The sequence below is a fragment of the Denticeps clupeoides genome, chromosome 12, assembly GCF_900700375.1.
Source record: "Denticeps clupeoides chromosome 12, fDenClu1.1, whole genome shotgun sequence".
NCBI classification, from domain to species: Eukaryota; Metazoa; Chordata; class Actinopteri; order Clupeiformes; family Denticipitidae; genus Denticeps; species Denticeps clupeoides.
The window spans coordinates 13,194,840-13,217,313 of NC_041718.1; the positions used below are offsets into that span (position 1 = coordinate 13,194,840).

General features: G+C 42.6%; 1 protein-coding gene across 6 annotated transcripts in view; it reads left to right on the forward strand.

The window, feature by feature from the left end:
* Positions 1–22,474, forward strand: part of kcnab2a (potassium voltage-gated channel subfamily A regulatory beta subunit 2a) — a 73,680-nt gene that overhangs the window by 13,195 nt on the left and 38,011 nt on the right. For 3 of the 6 annotated variants that reach the window (XM_028999531.1, XM_028999530.1, XM_028999532.1), the window contains 2 exons: positions 11,398–11,578; positions 13,711–13,752. In XM_028999531.1, the coding sequence (XP_028855364.1) occupies positions 11,502–11,578; positions 13,711–13,752 (119 nt within the window). In that variant the 5' untranslated portion in view covers positions 11,398–11,501. Of the gene's footprint in view, positions 1–11,397; positions 11,579–13,710; positions 13,753–19,201; positions 19,486–22,474 lie in introns of those variants that run through there. The other 3 variants (XR_003751490.1, XM_028999528.1, XM_028999533.1) reach the window with 2 other exon arrangements.

The window sequence follows — 22,474 nt, forward strand, 5'->3', positions numbered from 1 at the left end:
TGTGCTTGCAGGGTGAGCTGAGCGCTTCTGATGATTGCACGGAACGAGAGCGACTGAGAAATACAGCGAGCAGACAGAAGGGAAGCGAGTGAGAAGGGCAGCCTGACTTTTATTGCTGAGTAAAGCTGTAGTGCTCCCCACTCTGCAGCTGGTGCCTGACCAATCATAGCACTGCTGCGTGACCAAATTCACCATTGGCTTCTTCCTGCATCTCTGTTGCAGCGTACTTATGTTTGTGACCATGGCTCTGTGTGTGGGGATAAGAAATGTTACGACTCTGCAACTTTTTTGGTTTTGCTGGTCAGCACCAGTGCCGTATCGAGGGAGTGTGTGTGCAGGAAGGTTGGAGCAGTGTAACATACACACACACACACACACACACACACACATTCTGTAGCAGCAGATGATGACTAGAGGCATCATCCAGGATACCGTGTGCGGCCTGGCAGAGGACACAGGGTTTCATGATTAACCGTGATACTGATTCACACTCTGCACATTACAGGAGTTGAGGTAGTGCAGTCAAATTTTTATGTAGACCAAGGTTGCACTGTCACAATGATTCTAATCATGGGATGGCTGTGGTCAGTTTTGCATTGCATTGCATTTACTTTATTGGTTGTAAACAGGGGCCGGCCCAACCAAGACCCTGTGCACTTTTTCAATGAATTGGCTGCCGCGTGGCAGTAATTCACTCCGTAAGATTGAAACTGTTTTCTGTGTGGTATTGTTCAACCTCCTTCTGGACTGATGTACAAGCACATTAATGAAACACAGTCACTAAAATAGGTAGGGTTTGTCAGGCTAATGATATCATCTGGAGGCATCCTAATTGGCTGCCTCTCTGGGTTTGTAGGGCCCTATGATTTACGTAATGCGGAAAATGCGCACGGAATTGCGGAATCCAACCATTCAATAAAACGGAATATGCTATAAAACGTGTATTGTGTATAATTGAGTATAATTTGCTTTTCTGGCTGCTGTTTCCGGTTGAGGTGGGAATTTTGCACACCAACGCAATGGAAACATGTGGTCAGCGATGGCGAAGAGGCTGTTAGTGCCGAATCCGTATCGTTTGCCCGATCGTTTCTGCACACGCGCGCATACGCAATGTTTAGGCTTGTAAATGTAAATGGTTTTATTATCATGGTTCCGGTTCATTATGCAAGCGGGCACACCTTTTTTTTGTAATCCAGGTCTCCCCAGTGTTTTTTATTTGATATGTTCTTAGCATGAAATGCACATATTATTTACATGTGAATTGTTTACAAAAGCAAACAGTAAATGCCCAAGCACTTTGTTGAACAGTTAAATGTGATATGTCATATTGTTTTTAGGTGAATAAATATAATTATGATGGAAAACATGGAATTCAAAATTAAAGAATTAAAAATAAAACAGAAATTAAAATCCATTGTGCCACTATTGTGAACATACAGGTTAAACGTTAAACTTGACAACACACCATGCTACTGGTAATAATGCATCTGTACTTTGTTACTTACCACCCCTGCACTGTTTGTGTCCCATGTGCCCACGGCGCCTAAGCAATATATATTTTTAGACCATTCATTTAATGCTCCCTTCATAGCTCCACATGCTAATGCATGTTTGCAGAGAGACCCTCACTTTCCTCAAGCGCTTTGTGTGGAGAACATTGATTAATTGGGGTAAATATGGCCATTCTTGTTTTTCTCTTAAAACCGGAGCCTAGTGAGGGCAGACCCGCTGCTAACAACATGGGAAGCTGGCCTGTTATGGCATCTGTGATTCACACATGTGGACATGTATGTAATGAGACAGATGGCCACACGCTTTACTCATGCGCCTCTTAAAAATATAAAAAGGCCTTCCGTCCCCAAGGCGAAGCAACGCAACGTCAGACACGTCACAGCGAGGCAGCTACATTGGTCTCACAGGAGGTGTGTGTATGTGTGTCTCAGAAACAGAAAAAAAAAAAGAGTGCACCTGAACACCAGCCTTAGAGTCCATTTTTCCCCATGCATTTGTCATCCAGTCGTGAACTCTGTTGGCTTGTCTCTTTCTTGCATTTGACACACTTGAGTTGCCTTGATGAAGGGCCGGAATGTACTGGACAGCATGCTTGTCCGGCGATGTTTATGGACCGATATTTTGCAGATCTAAAGGCCATTGGTCTTAATTCACTGTAGATCGGCTGCCAAAATGCAATTAGAAATCAATGAATGTTTTGTAATTGGAAATCAATGGCTTCCATGACCAAATTGCCCAACTGAATTCTCCCCTCCGGCGCAAGGGTGAAGGCTTTAACAATTAACCATGATTTGGCTGAGTTGTTCACAGTAGTCTGCGGACTGTCAGTGTAACAATTGTGTGGAATCAGCTCCTTCCCTCAATCCCTCCTCAGCTGCAGTTTCCCCATTCGTCCCACTCACTTCTTCCATCTATTTGCACCCGCCTCCCCGCATCTACTGGTTTGCGAGGTGTGCTGGTTTCTTCTGGGATTGGGTCGAATCTGCTCACAGGGGCCACGTATTGCACCTCAATTCATTAGCAATTCTGGGCCATTCTCCCAGCATTTTCCCCCTCAGTTAGCAGCAGCCTCCACCAGAGTGGTATTTCAGCAACCTGGGGGAAGATTCAGTCAGCATTTCCTTTTTTTTATTTTTTCTCTGGCTAGGAGAAAAACAGGAGAGAGGGAACAGGCATGGGAAGGACAAGGCGCTGGAAATGCTGTGTGAATTATTTAAGAGTGCTGCGTTAGAAAGACAGCGCTGTAATTGTATAAATAGAAAACCAGCGGAACGCTTGTATCAGCTGTCCATGCTGCAGTGGCTCTCTCTCACACACACACACACACACACACTCACACACACACACACACACACACACACACACAAAAGGAATAGCAGCTCCTGGCGCTACAATCAATCGCTTGATAAAAAATCTCGTGCATGCCCTATGTCTCTGTAAAAGTCCCGTGGCTCTGAGGCACCATGCTGGGTACAGTGAAGGCCGTTTAGAGGGCGGGGCAAGGAGCTGGGCAGACGGTCTACCTGCAGGGCGGAGTGGCCTCAGCTCAGGTTTTTCTGTCTAATGACCTGGAGCGTGGGCTTTTATATAATGCTGAACAAGACAAGCCCAGCGTGTGACAGGTCTGTCACAGGCAAGTTGCCCAGGCCTCGTCACAGGTGACACTGGCATTCACTTTCCACTTCTGTCGGGACATGGAACTGGCACTGGAAACTACGTGAGAAGCCTGGTTTTAGCTAGGACACATCTCAGCGTGGCTTCAACCCTCCTGGCGGGTGTACTTCCTGTAAAGCATGTGCGCAGTGGTGTGTCAGAGCAACGTTGTCCGCAAATGGGAACTTGATGCCAGTTCTGATCTGTTTGCTGATCTTGCATGTGCTTGTCCCTTCCTGCCGGAGACGATGTCCTGCAATGATTTGCCTGAGTGAGCTCATTGGACAGATGTGCATTGATTTCTTACGTGACGCTGCTCTATTTCGGAGCATGTGCGGTTATTTTTAATCACTTACCAAATTTCCTGCACACCTATGCACAATCCAATGCCCCATGAGCTCATCCTTTATTTTGGAAAGCTGTAACAAAAGAGACAAAGTCATGTCCTCACTGCCCTGGCCACAGCAATAAGGACATCTTTAAAGTGGTGCTGCATTATATTCTATACACAGGTATTAACAGGTTTAACTGGATATTTTATGGTTTGTAGGAAGGTAGTAGCCTAGTGAGTAACACACTCGCGTATATAAGTCCCGGGTTCAAACCCCACGTCCCTGAGCAAGACATTTAAGTCTAAATTGCTCCAGGGGGACTGTCCCTGTCACTACTGATGGTAAGTCGCTCTGGATAAGGGCGTATGATAAATGCCATAAATGTAAATGGTATAATTATGACTAATGACATTATTGCTGATTTAATTATAATTCATTTTACTGAAATAATCACAAAAATATATTAGCAAAATATTAGATTAATTAATAGGGATTAAGACAAAATGTATAAAAAGACTGTATGGAGCAGTGTATGGATTTCCTCCATTGCCACTAGCACCAGCAGCTAGCATTAACTTTAACATTAACTTTAACATTAACTTTAGCCGTAGCTTTAGCGTTAGCATGCCCTGCCGTGAGCTTGGCGCTGCAGATGAAAGCAGCTGAGCTCAGGGAGGTTTCCCCCACACCTACTGTGCCATGCCTGTCTTTGCTGCCGTCAGTGGAGGTGGCTGCTCTGCTGTAGATCGGGCCGCCAGCGTGCCGGTGTTACTGCAGCAGCAGTGAACAGTCAACATTTTGCTCTTGAAACACCAAGCATAGGCTAACGCTGGCTGTGGTCGGGTGCTGTGCACTCAGTGGCCACAAGGTTCTAGAATGTTCTTGCAGCAAACTGGGCATGACCGCACATACTCATAATGTGTCTGAATGTGTGAATTTGAAGTCCATGCACTTTGTACACGGTGACTTTTGTGATCACACTGCATATTCTGAAATGGGAAGTAATTGCACACAGCACGCCCGATGGTTGTTCATAATGCTGTGCGCGCATCTTCTAGAAGGGTGTCATGACAAACAATGGTTTAATTCCCTGTAGCCCATCCTGTCCCAGAACTGTTAAGAGCAGTAAAATCAGTCAGGGCACCGAAGGCCCGTTGGGAATGAGTAATTAGTAGTAACTGATGCATTTTCCGTATTACTGAATTGAAGGAATTACGGATTTCAGTTCAAAACTGGGAACGGTGAATCCATGTTTAATTATAAATAGGCTGCTTATATAAATGCTTTTGACAAGATGGTCTTCCCCTCACCGGATTCTGTGGTGCAGCGCGGCTGACCCACACTCCTCTGTGATCTGGGACCTGGTGGCTCATCACAGAGGTGCGGACACAAGCAGAACCTCGGTACTTCCGCTCATTTTTTTATTTATAGTAAACCCTCTGAATTGTGTGAGAACAATGGCCCTGCAGTTTAACCCTTTTGGGTTTTTTTGGTCAGGTTGTGCTGTAGTTTGGTCCACTGATGAACACTTTAATGCCTGAAATAAGAAATAGACAGATTAAAAAAAATCTTTATTAGGTCCTGTAATTAAATGTTTTTTTAAAACAAATAATAAAAAAAAAACATTTATGCTATACAATAACAAACATCATCATGCTCTGCATTGGCATTCCTATCTTCCACATTGTAATTTGTCTCTGTCTTCAAGGCCCTCCATATCACTCAAATTGCCATCAAGCAAGTGAACTTCCATTTAGCCATCTATAAATTAGAAATCGAATTATTTTTTGAAAATAACAATTTCAATCTGTAAATTCTGTAATCAATTCAACAATTGTGGACTATGGAAGACAAAATGACAAAGATAACAAATGACCATTGAGTGAGTGACTTACCACTAAATCTCCCTTTATACCGGCTGTATGTATGAATTGTTGTAGTGCGAGAGTTAGAAGACAAGCCTCGGTTTGCATGCAAACGTGTTTCATACAACAGGTCTGAGAAATGCGTGTCTCTACTAGGCGTGTCTCTTCTTAGAGGTGGAGCTTTTTTTCTGCTTACATTTTCTTTTTCACCAGGACAGGGAACTTGCTGATTTCTTCCAAAAATCCCTTGAAAAATTTGATTTATACAATTGCTCAGGGTCTGGCATGTTGCATCTGTTCAAACGGAGGACAGATTGACTAACGTTTAAGTGTACCGATGATTCAGAAGGGTGCAGCTGATTTCTCAGAAAGGCTTTTTCCTTGTCTGCACCATCTGTTTGACTCACAGCATATGTGAATGTGTTTCTTGGAGTTTGGACTTGATTCTTGAGAACACACCTTTGTGAAGGAGAGGTTTAAATTACAGATTTGATTCTTGAAGATGTTTGCCAGCATTGGTTAAGCAATTATTTAGCCTGAAACATATTTCAGAACTGAGAAAAATGTAGATTTGCTCACATTGATCTTTATTCTCGCTGCTCACAAGAGTCTGAATTTTATTTATGGTTACAGTAGTTGAACTGGCTTGAACTGGGAATTTAGTTCCCAGTTCAAGCCAAGTGATTGTCACTTTATCAGGATTCATGCTGCCCTTCCAAGGACATTCCTGCAATGAAAGGAGAGCAAAAGAAGAGACAATCTGGCCCGTGAGCAAAGCAACCTAAGAGATTCCCACAATGCTTTGTCAGCCCAGCCTGGCCAACGGTTGGCACCTGGCCTGATGGTAGCAGAATTATGGGCAACGTATTCATTTGGAAAAAAAAAAAAAAAAGACCGTACATGCTGAGTCTGTTCTGCCGCAGCGCATTTGGGTTACGTACGCAGGTAATGAAGCTTTGTGCGTGAGGGTTTAAGATTAGAACCCGTGCCGTTTTCCCTGGAGGATCCCATAATGAATTAACTCCGTGTGTTGAATGTGTGACAGGACCTTAAGGAATGTGTGTGTCTGTGTGTTCGTGTGGCATGTGGCGATTTTGTCGTCTACTCATGGATGACATCAACAGAGATGCGGGAGTCCAGTGTGTGACCTTTTCTCACACACAGTCTGTGTGTGTTAACACAGGCTGTGGGCTCTCATGGCCTACAGAGCCAACTGACCTTTTCATCTTTGTGTGTGTGTGTGTGTGTGTGTGTGTGTGTGTGTGTGTGTTTTTTCTGTGAACACTGTGACGGGATTTTCCAGCATTGTCTTCTCATCTTTCCTTTTTCTTCTCCTTTTCTTTTCTTCTGCTTGCGAGTCTTTCCTCCCTGGTGATTCTGAATATGAACACTTCCTATTTCTTCCAGTCATACATCAAAACGTTGAAACTACTGATGGGAATAACGTTGATTATCTGGCTACATGACGAGTAGTTTGAAAATGTTGTACTGCATTCAGGAACAGATTGTGATTGTGTCCCATCAATGGACACAAACTTGTGAACTTTTTGCTTTCTCTATCATTCACAATGTGAGGGAGGGCTAATTATTTTAAGAGCTCTAAATTGTGATATAGCTGCATTAGTACTGTGAAGGTCATGCTGTATGGTGAGATATGGACACTGCTGAACTATGTCTGATCAGACATAGTTCAGCAGTGTCCATATCTCAGACATTTTGATCAGACATAGTTCAGCAGTGTCCATACCTCACCATACAGCATGACCTTCACAGTACTAATGCAGCGATGCCACAATTTAGTGCTCTTAAAATTAGCTCACCTTGCAGAATTTGTATCATTTATTTTTCATACCTGGAGCAAGAACCACTCAAAAGCTACTGTTGAAAAGAGAAAAAAAAGAAAACCCACTCAAAGTCACATGACCTTGAACCCTACCGGCCACTTAAATAGCATGACCAGATGTAAACAGACAAGGAGCCCAGTTTAGGTCAAAGGCATCAAAAAGCTCATGATTTATGTCAGTTAATAGACACACTGTTCCCAGTGGTGTGTTTAATATTTATCACCAAGAACCATGATGGTGATTGATTGTTCTGTTCTGTTCATCTCAGGATCATGTCTGCTGCCAAACCAAACATGCTCATAGGTTATAAGCACTCTTAATTATGAATTCCGTTTGGGTAGTGAATTCTGATCTGACTACTGATTCGATGTTCCTGAACACATCCGACATGCGATGCCATGGAAATATATGGCCAGATGTGGGACGAGTAGTATGTCTGGGCAAGACAATGTGGGACATGTTACCAATGCAAATGAGGTAACCTAAAACTTTGATGAACCACTTTTGCAGAAAGGGTGTGTGTGCATGTGTTGCTATAATCTGCAGCGTGCAGATCATAATCGTGGCTGCACAGCTGTAAATCTCAGCCCCGGTGTAACTGCACAGCTGGACTATCTACAACTACTGCAGTAATGCAGCAGAGACCCCACACACACATACACACACACATTTTTGTCATACTCCACTGATGGTCACTTGCTCACACACTCTCACCATTGACCTTCCTCCATCACTCATCATCTCCATTATCTCGCTTATCCAAGGCTCCTCTGTTCTTCTTTCTCTCTCTTTTTTTTTTTTCCTCAATCTCACATACCCCAAGTGGTCTGCCCTACTCGCTCTGCAATGCTCACAGGAAGTACTTTTAAAGAGACAGCAGTGTTATCCGCATCCTTGGCTTGTGTGCTGTCTATTTCTGAGACACTGCGGATGAAAGTAATGCAACGCTGGCTGTTTAATCTCATCGGCGGGTAGCTGCAGCTATTTATAAAGTGGTCCGTGATGCTAGGATTGGTTTAACAGGATGGATTTAGGTTGATATTTGACACATAAAATACATTTTCAACTAAGGTACTGCCATGTAATCTTTTACAGCAAGAAAGTTCACCTTCATGTATATTCCTATATAGGCCAAAGTGCATTTAGTGTCTGTAGTGAATGTAAACTGATAAATTTAATTTGCTAGAGACGACCAATTAACTAGAATGTCAGACTCTTGAGGGACAGGGTTCACATAATCCAGTCACCTTGAGGTTGCAAGGTTTTTTTTCTTTTTTCGTGTTTGTGCACAATCATTCTAAATGACAAAAGACTGAAATGAGTTTTTGAGCTTTATATGGCTGGTTTTGTAAAATGCTTTCTCGAATGAATGAAGTTGGAACGAGGGCCTAGTGATAAATGAGTGAAAAAAGGGGGAGGGGTCTGATTTCTTTAGCCTGCCTGTGTTTGCGTGCTGATTGATAGGAGGACAAAGTCACCTTGAAGTGGCGGGACGGTGTCACGCCTGATATGTTCATTACTCTGTCCTTTGCAAGTGCCCCAGTAGACTTAATGAATGGTGGAGAGAGGTGGGTGCATAGGTGCTGAAGGGCGCTTTCTCAACCGCCGCAGTTAATTTATGTTCACATTTGTCTACATATAAAACCAGTGCAATCTTAGTAATGAACATTCACAAGACAGATTCCAGTCAAGTGACATTATCATAAATTTTAGAAATGTTTATATGTTTGACAGCTGAACAGCCTTTCAGTTTTCACAATATAAGTGGATAAAATGAGTATTTGAGAAATTGGAGTGGGAAATGTAAATTTTTTATTCACCCACTATCAGAATTGGGATTGGCTTGCTAGGATATAAAGCCAATGTGTAATAATTCTGATTTATTGTTAACTCCTCTTACTGCACAAAGAAATATTAATCCCCATAATGCTTCTTTTTTTTAAATATGTGGTAAGGCTGTCTCAATTGTGAAATTTAATAATTTGTGAAATGTAGTCATTTGAGATGAATGATTTAATTGTCTTTTTAGTTTAATAATAGCCTACACATAGCATTGAATATTAGAAAATATGAGTAAAATGTAAAAAAGTAAAAATGTTTTTTTTTTTTTTTATGTAATTTTATCTATAGAATAATGTTAAATTTAAAATTGATGTGTATAGAAATGAATAGTTATGAAAATGATCATTATGATATTCATTATTCATGATGATAAGGCGATTATGTAAAAATTGTGATTGGCCAAGCTTAATGACTGTGAGGATCACATCTGTCCTACATTCTGCTGCAGTGCTGATTGATTGATTGATTGATTGATTGAATGATTGACTGACCACAGGTACTCTTCACCATTTCATCAATGTCGGCATTTGATGTCCAGATAGCAATATGCTTTCATAATATGTTTAAGCAATCAGGTTATACCTAGAGGAAATTGTGTTTGCAGGAGATGGTTTAACTTGCCCTGATTGGGACCATAGTATTAATTGAATATATGGGTAAAACGCAAAGGAAAATGAACATTGGTGCCAGAGAGTCTCAAGTACCAAACTGTGATGTGCTGTGTTGACAGCAAGACACTTAACCCTAAATTGCTCCAGGGGGACTGTCCCCTGTAACTACTGATTGTAAGTCGCTCTGGATAAGGGCGTCTGATAAATGCCATAAATGTAAATGTAAATTATATTGGTGTGAGTTTAGAAATGGCTGTGATAGAGTTGCGGAGGCTTGCGGTCATTTTCGGCGTTGGACCGCTCTCTACCCAACCGTGACATTGATGTGTGTAAAAAGTCCTGGCTAAATGATGACTAGCTTACCAGAGCGTGTGAAACTGAGACCTAATGAAAGGAGATCAATAGAGCACCAAGCAGTAAATATGGGTCTGCATCCTCCTGAGAACGACCGTCAGCGTCATGAAACATGTTACTCAGACACGTGTAAAACACACGACAAGCTGGGCGGGGCGATGTGCATTGTGGGCAGTGATCCTCACTACTCTAGAGTGAAAGGAGATAACCTCTGGTTTTACAGCCAGTGCTGACCTTTAGTGTCCTAGTGCATCATGTTTACAAAGCCAGACGTAACAAGTCTTTACACCCTGCACAGGTTTGGGGTTTTCAACATGGCCCATAAGATCTTAGCACCACAGGCACATTAGCAGCAGTAAATTTTTGTACTTTCCACCTTTCAATGGATTCAGATTGTTGTTTGGACCCTGTAGAGGTTTATGCCCTCTGTATAAAGGCATTCTTGTATATTGTTACTATGGTTACCAACGTTCACAAGTTAATGAAGCACCAGTCTTCACCGGCGCCCCTCCGCGGCCCACGTTTGCTTGAAGCATGGAAAGGCCTGCAGAGGGAATCCTGCAGGAGACCTGGGAGGTGAAGGCGATTCATCCACCAGTGGAGAAATAATCCAAAGCAGGCTTGACTGCCCAACCTCTCCCTATCTCTGCACTTATTCTGCAGTGCCCTGCTTTGTGGGCAAAAGCTCATGAATAATGCACGGTGAGAGCGTGTTGTCGAGAATATGCAGCCACAGCAGGACAGAATGTCTTGAGCCGGCAGTGTTTATACCATTGACGTTCTAATAATGTAGTGATGCAGATGGAGATAATGCTGTGGCAGGTTGTTTACGACTGTCCTCTGCTTTTGATTTCCATGTGTATGCATGGTTTCTCTTTCTGGAGTTTTCATTGGTTTCATGGGTTGGTGCCTTAAGTTTTACTTAAGGGAATGTTGGACATGCTGCAGCATGGGGCTAATGGCTAATGGCCCTTAGTCTTGTTTTAGAGGGCTTGAAAAGAACTGGCTGAACAATGGCACCATCTAGTGGTGGAGAAGAATCCTCACGGCCTTCATAATACAGCAATGCAGCAGTCCTGGCTGGTGCTGTGTGCTTATTGAAATATTTCACAAACAAAACATTTTTTTTCTGTATTTCAGTAAGTTAAATGTTCTTGGCTTTTATGTGTTCCCATGTGTTTATTAACTTGTCCCCATTTATAAATGTCTCTTAGAAGGACATTGTATAGTGTCCATCACTAAAATAAGCGGCTACTTATAAATTTGGGATCAAAAAAGAGAATCTATCAACCATGAGCACAGACAATCATAATAAATGTAGCATTTATTAGCATTTATCTTGGTTTTAATAATGGACACTTTGCCTTGTTTTTCTGTATTTCAGAGGCCCTGTGAGGTGCGAGATAGACCCTCTTGGTTGCTCAGAGAGCGAGAGAGTGAGAGAGACTCTGTTGGCAGCCTGTCGGCACTCCCCAGTTCTCTGCCTCCATGTACCCAGAATCCACCACTGACTCCCCTGGACGCCTCTCTCACCGGCAGACTGGCTCGCCAGGATTGATTTATAGGTGAGTCCATCTTATGCATTGTTTTCACCCTTTTATGTGTGTTTGAGTGTACATTAAAGGTGGAAATGTATGGGTTATTCCATCTATTTACATTCTGACTATGTCTGGGTAAAATCATTATTTTTTTAAATGATTAATCTAGTGTTTTTTTATATATATATATATATATTTTTTTATGATTCATTGATTAATCTAACAATTCATTTTCCAAACCGATTCATTTCGATTCTCAGTTGTTTCCAAGTTACTTGACTAATATTGCAATTAACATTCAAATTTACATATCTGAATTGAAAAAACATTATACTGTGTGAAAAAGGGGCAGATTTCTTCCATCTAATACTGTCATTCACAGTGAAATCATGCCTGGAAAAGTTTTTGTGTCTCATAATTCCAGGTTATACTGGTATAAATGACCTGAGGGATCGGGGTGTAAAATAAAACATGGAATAGAACAATTACACATCAAATAATTGAAAATGTCTGTACATGAAAGCATCTAACAGCACGACCTCTTTATGCCCCCTTATGTGAGCACATGTGAGCGTATTCTGTGTTTGTTGTTTCTGTCGAAAGGAGGTCGTGTGTCACCTGCAGATGTGCAGGGCTGGTGAGTGTGCACACTGCTGAGGGCTGTGTGACCAGCGAGGCCCTGCTGGGGACAGGATGTCACTGAGTGTCAGACGCTGCAGATGGTGCTTTTTGGCCCTCTGTTGACCCACAGGCTCCACACACACCACTTTTGCACCTGTGCTGGGGTTCCAAAGTCAAATATATTACTTTTTATTTTGTACTATTAATTAGTGGTTGTTGATTGACATAGATGTTTCAATAATCAATCCAAGATGACAGAGACAGACTAATTCTAATAAAGCATTATGAAGGAATCAGACAATTAAGCTTACATTTACATTTATAACCATTATCAGACTTCCTTGTCCAGAGCTACTTACAATCAGTAGTTACAGAGATTAAGTGTCCTTCTCAGGGACACAATGGTAGTAAGTGGGAACCTGTGACTTTGTGATCCTCTGGTCCATAGGTGAGTGTGTTATCCACTATGCTACTACACCCCCATATACTATATCAAACCAGGCAAAATTTACATCTCATCCCATTTCAAAGTTGCCTGTGAGATTCGGGTATCTTTATTTAATAAGGATTTGAGGTCATGCTGATAACTTTTTTATAATTTCTCCCCTTTCTCATGTGTAATTGCAATTTAATTGAAGAATGCCATGAAGGCCAAGATAATACTTCTAAATTGGCATTAACGCGGATTCCTTGTGTTTAAACCTGATTGCCGAGAAAGGGATCAATAAAGCATCCAGCTGATATTCTGCCTCGCTGTCCACCCAGCCGCAGTTTCTCTTCCCACTCAGTCCTCTCGTGCTGACAGGGCAGAAGACCATGATTGGATTGAGTATGCACTTTTTCAGACACTTCCATTTAGTCAGTACATTTAAAGTTTGTACAAGACTAAAGTGCTTTACTTGACTGTTTTGCCATATAATCTTGGACTGAGGCATGCACCATTATTGCAGAATGAAGATATCACAATTTTTGCAGCTGGTCAAAAAAAAAAAAGCCTGGACATTCACCTTCGGCCATCATACACAGTTGACTGCTCAAACCATGTTACTCTGCACTGCGTGATTCTTGCACTCTCTGTCATTAAACAAAACATTTTTAATTAACTGCAGGTAAATGGATGATTTGAGGGACATTTTGAAACCTTACTTCTTTTTTTTTTTTTTTTTTTTATTGTGGCACACATGGAAGCTGGATTGTGACCATTATATGTTCAATAAGAACTGATTTCGGTGTCATTATTGCAATATAGAAAATAATACTCGGCAACCGTTGCTGAATCAATTTTTTACCCCCCTATCCATGCATCACTAAAAATGTGATACGTGTACAGCACAGCGATTGCATTTCTTTAAATAAAAGACCTATAATTAGCAGTACTGATTAACCTTATTCTTTTGCAAGTTGTACCAGATGTTGATATGTCAAGGTGTGTTGTGTTGGGTGTGTGTGTGTGTGTGTGTGTGTGTGTGTGTGTGTTTGTGTTTTTAGCATGCCAAATTAAGTTCTTCTTTCTCCTCCTCTCTTACTGCTGGCCTCAGTGCACGCTATGGGAGCCCCAAACGGCAGCTGCAGTTCTACAGGTACCCCTGCTTCTTGCTTTCTGCACTGTTGGTCTAAGCTAAAATGTTTGTTGGCGTCAAATCATATCTAAAATGACTGTGAAGGGAAAAGTCCCAGTGGGATATTTAACAACTTGTCAGTTTGATTTATGAAACAGTGACTTGTGTACAGATTTAAACCACTGCAGAGTGTAGCTTGCCAGTGTAGATTTAAAATTAATTTGTGAAACATGATAATTCTTCAATCATATCTAGCAGCAGTCAGCAAGTCAATGAGTGACACTATAATTATATGAAGCAGTGATTTTCAAACTGGGGTCCACGACCCCACTGGGTGGGCGCTAGAGATCGCAGGGGGTCCAATTTCATCTGCACTGAGGTTACCAAAATTAAATTTGTAATCATTAAATTTGTAAAATCCAAATAACACCTCCCATACAATAATCATAACTCTGTTTAATCCTGTAGACTATATAGATTCTATGTAGCCTACAGTGTAAAACAAGTAGAATAAGAACATACAGCTGCTGTTTTTTTTTAATTACTCACTTTATTTTTTAATATGTGTATGCGGGAAGAAATTGAGGTTGGGCAGGGGTGGCTTCAGGGAAAAAAAGTTGGGAACCTCTGATATAAAGGACTGTTTGAGTGCTAATTTCCCCTCATGTCTCCGTATATTGATGCTTTATATAATTTCTAAAGAATTCATATTTTTATCTTCTGTCACAAAATCAAGCAGCTCAACTTCGAATATGTGAAATAAACAGATATGTGACCAGCAATGAGCAACTCAAAGAAACCTACCCCACCAAGATATAAAGCATTGGACTCATTCTGTTGGCTGAGTGTGGTTTCAGATCGATGTTGCACATTAGCCAAAAAAGAGTTTTCTGTAAAATATTTTAAATTCTCACCATATCTGAATTCACAGAATTTTATGTACCATATAAATATGATTAAGAACACATTTTCTATGGGCTGTGTTTTCACTTTGGGTGGGTATCATATTTTTACGGCCTGAGATAATGTCGCAATCTGCTGATGGGCCAATAAAAGGCCTGATGCTGCCAGCATAACAGGCCCCACTATTGAATTTTGATTTCGCTGCCTTGTACATCCCGGCCCTTTTAAGCTCAAAGCATCCTGAAGTCCTGTCAGGTCTACAGGAATCGATCTACTCCTGGTGTGTGAGTGGAATCTGGAGTTTTACTCTAAATGGCTGTGTTGGCTATTGAAGTGTAATGGAATTTCTGACATCAGATTTGTATGAAGTTCATTTCTACAATCAGATGTAAACAGGTCTAGTCTATTTATCATTCTGTAACTACTTTGCATTGGTACAGTAACTACAGGAAATTGGTGCATGGGTCCTAGGAACCGGTTGAAGTTTGACAGTAATTGAACTGCTTGTCTTCTCTGCTCACTGCAGTTATTATTGCAAAGTTGCATGAATGCACCCTATGTTTGACTATACATAGTATTCAGCAGCTAAGGATAGTGAGTGCGTAATGAATGTGATTTGTTGTGGTCAAACTAATTCCTGTGCTGTAATTTCATGAATTTAAATCCCAAACTCAATCCTGTACTGTATGCTAAAACTGTTGTGTTTTTTTCGTTGCAATAAAGGCAATCCAGTCTTTTGTATACATGGTCAAATTAAACACATTCCTAATTTTATTAATGAATCATTGCAGCCTCATGCTATTCATTTGCTGAATACCAAAACAGACTTACAAAAAGAAGTAGAGATTGCCAACAGCGCTATAATGGCAGCCTGGGTTGATATTCAGTGCAGACTGTCTGCAGGGAATTGAAAGTTAAAATCTACAAGAGTCTGCAATATAATAAAATAAACCAGAAATGGCATATGCCAAAGCATGTGTTTTTCACAATGGAAGTATATATAGAACACCATTCTTATGCTGTACATCAGGCAAGGATGGAACTGATGACTATATGTGGTTTGATTGAGTTACATCATCAATATACAATATGTGATTATATATATATATACACACACACACACACACACACACATATATATATATATATGCTGAACCATAGATAGATATATCAAAAGAAATGGTATAAATAATGCTGAACCATTACCAAAACACATCACAGAAAGTTCACAGATCCTCATGCATCTGTCAAAAACAGCGGCACTGAACACCTGGCATTCTGAGCACTAAAGAGAGTATATGAACTTCACTTTAAACCTGTGGACCACTGGGGATTCCAGCACTCTTGCTCTGGACAGGAAATGCTAGCTTCCTTAGAAGATGGCTCCCCAGCCACTTGTTCGTCTGGACTGTCCATAGACTGTCATGGCATTGCTGATGGGAAATATAAATATTTTATTTTATTTGTAAGCTCCTGAATGTCATTTGTGAAGTTCGCTTTGTAAAGTACATCTTTGTAATGTACACCGTGTAAGTGCTGAAAGATACTTCGTGCGGACGCCCTGGAACACATAATCAGTGATTTATTCAGGCAGCAGGAGATAAGTGTCTAGGCATTAAACCTGTTTGATTCTTCCTTGTCTTTTTCCAAGTTTCCCATATGCTGTAGATAAACTGTGATAAATAGGTAAGAGGTAGATAGATGATTGCTGGAGAGAGAGAGAGAGAGAGAGAGAGAGAGAGAGATTATATATATATAAACTTTAGCCTTAAATGAATGCTAATTTGATTTTAATCCTGATCTGACCTTCCTTTATTATTGAAAAAACCTCACACCTCAAACGTGGACACCTGCTGAATGAGTCCTGTAGCTGGTTTCGTAATGAACTAGTTCATTCATGTGATTTGAGAATAACATGAGTGATGGCGCGTGCGCGTGTGTGTGCGCGTGCATGTGTATTTACGTTCTCACGTGGGGTATTGTCACAGGCTGAAACCCCACTTACCATCCTTTCCTGTCAAGCAACAATCAAAAGCTTTTAGTGCAAAAAGCTTCTGTGAATAATTTAGGCCTGATATTATTTGCTGTGGTTTGCAAAAACAAGCTTGAGCCTCAGAATGATATAAATGGATTTCCTCCGTCAGGGAGGGGCACCGCAGGAATGGGGGTGGGCGGTGGTTTACTTTCTCGTTACACTAATTGGTTTAGACACTTCCTAGGAGGACACTCCCAGTTTGGGTGGGTCGCAGGCTTGCTGCCTACACACGGTGTTTATAAGAGCAGCGTGGCGCCCATAAAGCATGAGTCGCGCCCCAAGAAATCGGGTGAGTTGCAGCTGCGGGAGGCGCAGCGCGGCCTGTGGGTTGGTGCATGCGTGAACGGGTGGCTTGTTATTTGTATTTCTTTTTTTATTGTTTTATTTAATTCAAGCTTATGCCCAGTTCTGCATTTGCATTAGTGGTTGCTGCTGCATGAAGATGGAGATGCCCTGTGCCTGGACTCCCTTGTCCCTGCGGAGTTTGGAAGTGATTCAGGGGACGCTGGTCCCTCGCGGTCCCTGCAGTTACAGTCGGCCGTTGTTGATTGAAGTGTTGATTTTTTTTTTCTGTCTGCGGAGTTATAGAGGATACCAAGGGTCTGTTTTCTATGTGGATTTTTTTGTGGCTTTTTCTTAGTTTTCGGCATTGATGTGTGTATATCCGGTGCTCGTGTCATCTTATCGCTCAGCTCCCATTAGGAGCAAGCTGGGTGGAGATGAGTGGTGGTCAGGCAGCAGGATCTTTATAAGATCAATACAGGCTTTTTTGTTGGAGGACTCTGCAGAAGAAAGCTTCTTCCACTGGAGATGCAGATCGGTCTCAAAATTGAATGCACACATGCAGCTAAACCAGAACTTTGGGGTTCTGACGTCCTGACATTTAATTTCCCAGGCTATCATTGCCAGTTAGCAGTAACATGCCAGCTGTGACATTGTAGCTTAAGATGTGAGCAAACATCCCGTTTTTCAGAGCAGTCATCGTGAAGCAAGCTAGAATGTTCTGCTTATAAACCAGAACAATTTCATGAATAAATTTACCTTGTGGTCTGCTTATGTAACGCGTTCATTTTATGCCCTGATTTTTTTAAATTATTTTTCATGATTTTTTTTATTCAAAAAGTTTTAGAAGGCTTCAAATTTTCACCTCCCTGCCAGTCTGTTTATCAGAGAGGGGATGAAGTTTGTTCTGCTTTTCTTTGGTATGACTGTGTGACGTGGTAGTAGCTTTTGCTTAGTGTTTCAGTTGTCAATGTTCCATGTGGAATTTACTCGGTACTGACCTCTGTCAAAAATGATATATATATATATATATTTTTTTTTCTGTTATGTCCATTGATGGTCAGTACATCAAAATATTGCATTCAATCTTTAATGAGCATTACATTGAATGATTATTATATTGACATTTTTGCAATAGCAATGCAATGTCTGGTTATTGGCATGAAAGTGAAAAAGGGAAAATGAAGTGATTGTCATTGAGATACACTGCAGCACAGCACATGGTGCACGCAACAAATTGTGTCCTCTGCTTTTAACCATCACCTTGGTTAGAAGCCATGACAGGCGTCCGGAGAGCAGTGTGTGGGGACTGCAAAATAAAACTCCTCCACGGAGAGTGTTTTAGAGAGGATTTTTTTTTCTGCACTTTTGGATGGAACTGAATGACAGACAGTGTTGCTTGAAGTCCAACTGAACAAATATATGTTTAAATTGAATAAATTTGCCTCCCATTTACCACATTGGTATGTTGTCATGTGCCTCGGTTTCTTTCCTCAGTTAGGCGTGTTACACTAATTGGCCTGCAGGTGGAAGCAGCGCTCTGCCTCTGGTTTCTATTCCTGGCGTCCACCAGCGGGCCACTTTGATGGGTGTGTGTGTCCGACTGAGCCGTGGCCAGCGCTCAGTTGATGCAGAGATGAAACCGCTGCCCTCTTTCTGATCCCCACCCACCTCGTCTGACTGGATGCTTGATCCCTCTGTCCCCTGGGCGCCACCAGAGAGGGCCAGGTCTTGGCATGTGCCCTTTCGTAGGTTTCCACCCACCCACCGACCCTTTCTTCACTTGTGTCCTGCCATTGGATCCTTGAGAGAGAGAGAGAGGAAGAGGCAGATAGGTTTTGATTACAGAACGAATGGTCACTAAGATGCCGCCCACTTTAGGCTCTCTCTCTTTCTCTCTCCCTCTTTTCCCCTCCTCTTCTGAACCAGGTGCTATTTAAGGCGATGTGTGTATGTGTTTGTGTGTGTGTGTGTGTGTCCACCCTATCGCCTCCCTGCTCGGTCCTGGTCCCAGATATTTCCTTGCCTGTGCCTGTGCCACTGTTAGCCTGCCGGAGGGCTCGGCGGGTGGAGAGGGGGTTGGTGTGTGAAGGTGGGAGGGAGGGAGAAGAAGAGGAAGGTGTGTGTATATGTGTGTGTGTGTAAGCACGCGAGCGAGAGGGGTTGGGTATGTTTGCGGGGGGGTACGCGGGCGGCCCCTCGGTGGGCCGACGGAAGTCTTCGAGCCATTTCCCTGCCGAAAACCTGCAGATCCCCAAACCTGTGGGAGCGGGCGGCGGAGTTCGGAAGAGCAGCAGCAGCGGGAGCGGCAAGATGCTGTCCATGTCCTACAGCGAGAGCATCCGGAGCGGCATCAGCCGCTACCACTCGGAGCAGGGCCTCAACCACCCACCGCGGCAGGCCGACCAGGCCGAGCTGCAGAGGCTGAGGGAGCAGCGCGTGGCCGCCCAGCTCAAGAACATGGAGGACTTTCTGAAGATGAACTGCCTGGCGCTGGAGGAGTGCGTGTCTTTCCAGACGGGCATGAAGTACAGGTAAGAGCGGGGACGCCCATGAGCAGCCAGGGGCAGGGGTGGCGTCGCATGTGTGGCACAGCGGCGCTACGGTAGAACTGCGACGCGCCGCTCTGCGCCAGCCTCTCCGCAGTGTGACACTTTTCCTCCAGCCGGGCCGCACTACTGCCACGCTGCCAGCTCTCGATTTATTTTCATCATCTAGGTCGCGGGCATATATGCCTCAACAATGAGGGAAGGACGTATTTGTCTCCGAGGCGGAGTGGAAGAAGTGTATTCGTATCCAGGTCTTTGCTGCAGCTTTTCTGGTTGAAAATTAGAGGGTTTTTTTTTCACACTCTAAAGCCCTGGAAAACATTTTCATCTCCAGCTGTTGAAGCTGCAGTTTATGGTTCCCCGATCTCGCCTCTTGCCCAGCTTCAGAGCTGACACAGTGGCTTAGCGGAAGAAAGCCCCCTAATCGGCGTACCGCGTGAAGATTGCCGTACTGCTTTTTTTTTTTTTCTCCTCTCTCAGCGAGGCCGTCTGTGGGCGCATGTGGGCGGCGGCCGCTGGCTTACGGGGAGTAATAAGGCAGCGGGGCGGGGAGCGGGGCGAGCTGCTGCTGTTATGACGGCGCGTGGTGTAGCGTGTCGGCGACAGCAGGCTGTCACCGAAGTACGGGGACCTGCAAACGACTCATGGGTGGGCTGCGGCTCAGCTTACTACCTCGCGTATACGCTGCGGGCGTCTTCATTCATACTATAGCCAGACATGGAACATTTGAGAAGCAAAGAAGGTCAAAGGGTGACGTGCGTGGTTGACTTGCATTTTTTTCATTCATATAATTCGACACCAGTCCCACATCTGCTGTATGGTGCCATGGTCCAGAGACCACTGGCGACCATCTGTCTTTGAAAACACTGAGCTCCTGTAACTGAGTGTCTGCAGCATTGTTACAGGCCTGTTAAATTTGTAAATGATCCAAGTGGATTTTGTCACTTTAAGTGTCCACACTTATTAGCCACGTTAATTCAGTATCATTTGCATCATAATTGGTATGTAGCGGCATGCATTTTTAAATGATCTGTATCGGTCTACTGTAATTGTAAGTTAATGCACTTGGTTCAACTGTGGGCTGGCATAATTCTAACTGGGTGTGGGTTTCTGCTGAGAAACAATACCTGGTCCACCTCTATAGAAACCAGGGGGATCTGTTGACTGTTAAGTGAGTTCTGTGTTGCAATAAGTCTTTTATAGTGTAACGAAAGCTGCAGCCAGGCTGGGAGGAACACGCACTTGCGGCTGGACTCATCATTATTTTAGAGCTCGAGGGAGGCCAGCCTCTGTTAAGTTATTTGGCTCCTCCTTGAGAGCCCCGACTGGACCGTAGCACTCGGGTAACGCTGGCCCACATTGGTAACCTGCCTTTAACAATGCCAGATGCTATCTCAGAATCTGTAATCGCAATGGTCTGGAGTGAATGGTGGCAGACATCAGTAATCAGTACTCGTGTTGGAAAGGAAAGCCCTGAGGCCAACAACTTGTGCAAAATGTTGGCCTGCTTGTTTAAAATAAAATTTTGTTAAGTTTAATTAAGTACACATTCAGTTGTTTTGGGAAACCACATGGGGGCGATGGGTACTGTAACCTTATTCACAATATAGGACATTAAAAATAGTAATATTTAAAAAAAAATGGGTGGAAATGTTGTCAGAATTCTCTGAATGCACATGATTGATGGTACTGATTCTATGTTGCAGTTATTTCTTTCAGTGGTCCAGCAGCATCACATCATATATTAGTAGTACAAGCTCCCCCAATGTGAAGTCAATGTGAAGACGTTTGATTGATTTATGACCCTCCTGTCAGTGTAGGGGGAAAGGTCAAGATTTTTGACCCTTCTCCTTTCTCGGACACAGCTCTACCCACCCCCCACCCCATGCCCCCCTGACAGGGTGACTGTCACCCACGCTGTCTGTCTTGAAGTCTCACAGAGTTATGACTCTTTGTGTGCAGGGAGGAAGTTGTTGATTTATGATCCAGTCCTTTGACAGACACCCTGTCTGTCCTGAAGTCTCACAGAATTTTGCTGATTTATGATTGTAAGGATTCTGTCGAACACACCCCACACCCTCCCCTGTCTGACACAGGACCCCTGTTTTCACACAGACCTCTTCCTTACTGAGACCTGGACATTATGACCATTGTGCATTTAAAGATCTGGGTGGCCTCTGAAATGCATGCTTTTTATTATTAACTATTATTATTTAGGCTAAATATTTACAGCCTTTACTTTTGCATTTGTATACATGTGTTTTCTCACTTATAATCGGTGTGTAAGTGAAACCAGCCTTAAATTTCAAGCTTTGTGGTTTAAGAATGGTCTAAAATGATATCAAATTCAACTTGGAGAAACTTGCACAATGCATGGAAAAGGACTAAAATCCTAACATTTTTCTGAAATGAATAATTATTTAGTTACGTTTATAACAGTTACATTAATTAGGTTATATTGTTAATGTAACACGTAGAATTGTCATGCAATATTGCACAAACCTACGTATTTCTTTCACACACCATTAACATGTTTGTTTGGTGATTTGACCAAACCCATGAAAGCTGACCAGCTTTTGTTTATGTAATGTCCATGGAAAGTTCCTTTATTTTCATGAGGAGGTCCTCAGCTGGCCCTCTGGCACATATCCATGTGGGTGACACAGGGCAGAGAGCACTCTCTTTTAATTAAACTTCCGCCATGTCAGCGATTGGCTTACACTCACCTAGCAACAGTGGGCATTAGGTCAGCGTCTGTGGTCAGGACCATATTAGTTTTCACTTTGATTTACAGTTTAAACTGTTCAGTGTAAGTCATTCCCAAAATAGTCATTAATAACATTCATTATATCACCATTAGGTCAGGTTCGACATTTTAACTGAGAGGAATCCTGGGCGGTACAATGTCTAATATTATTATCATCCTGTCTCTTTAAATATCATTAAACCTTAATACACTGTTTATGGTTACAAC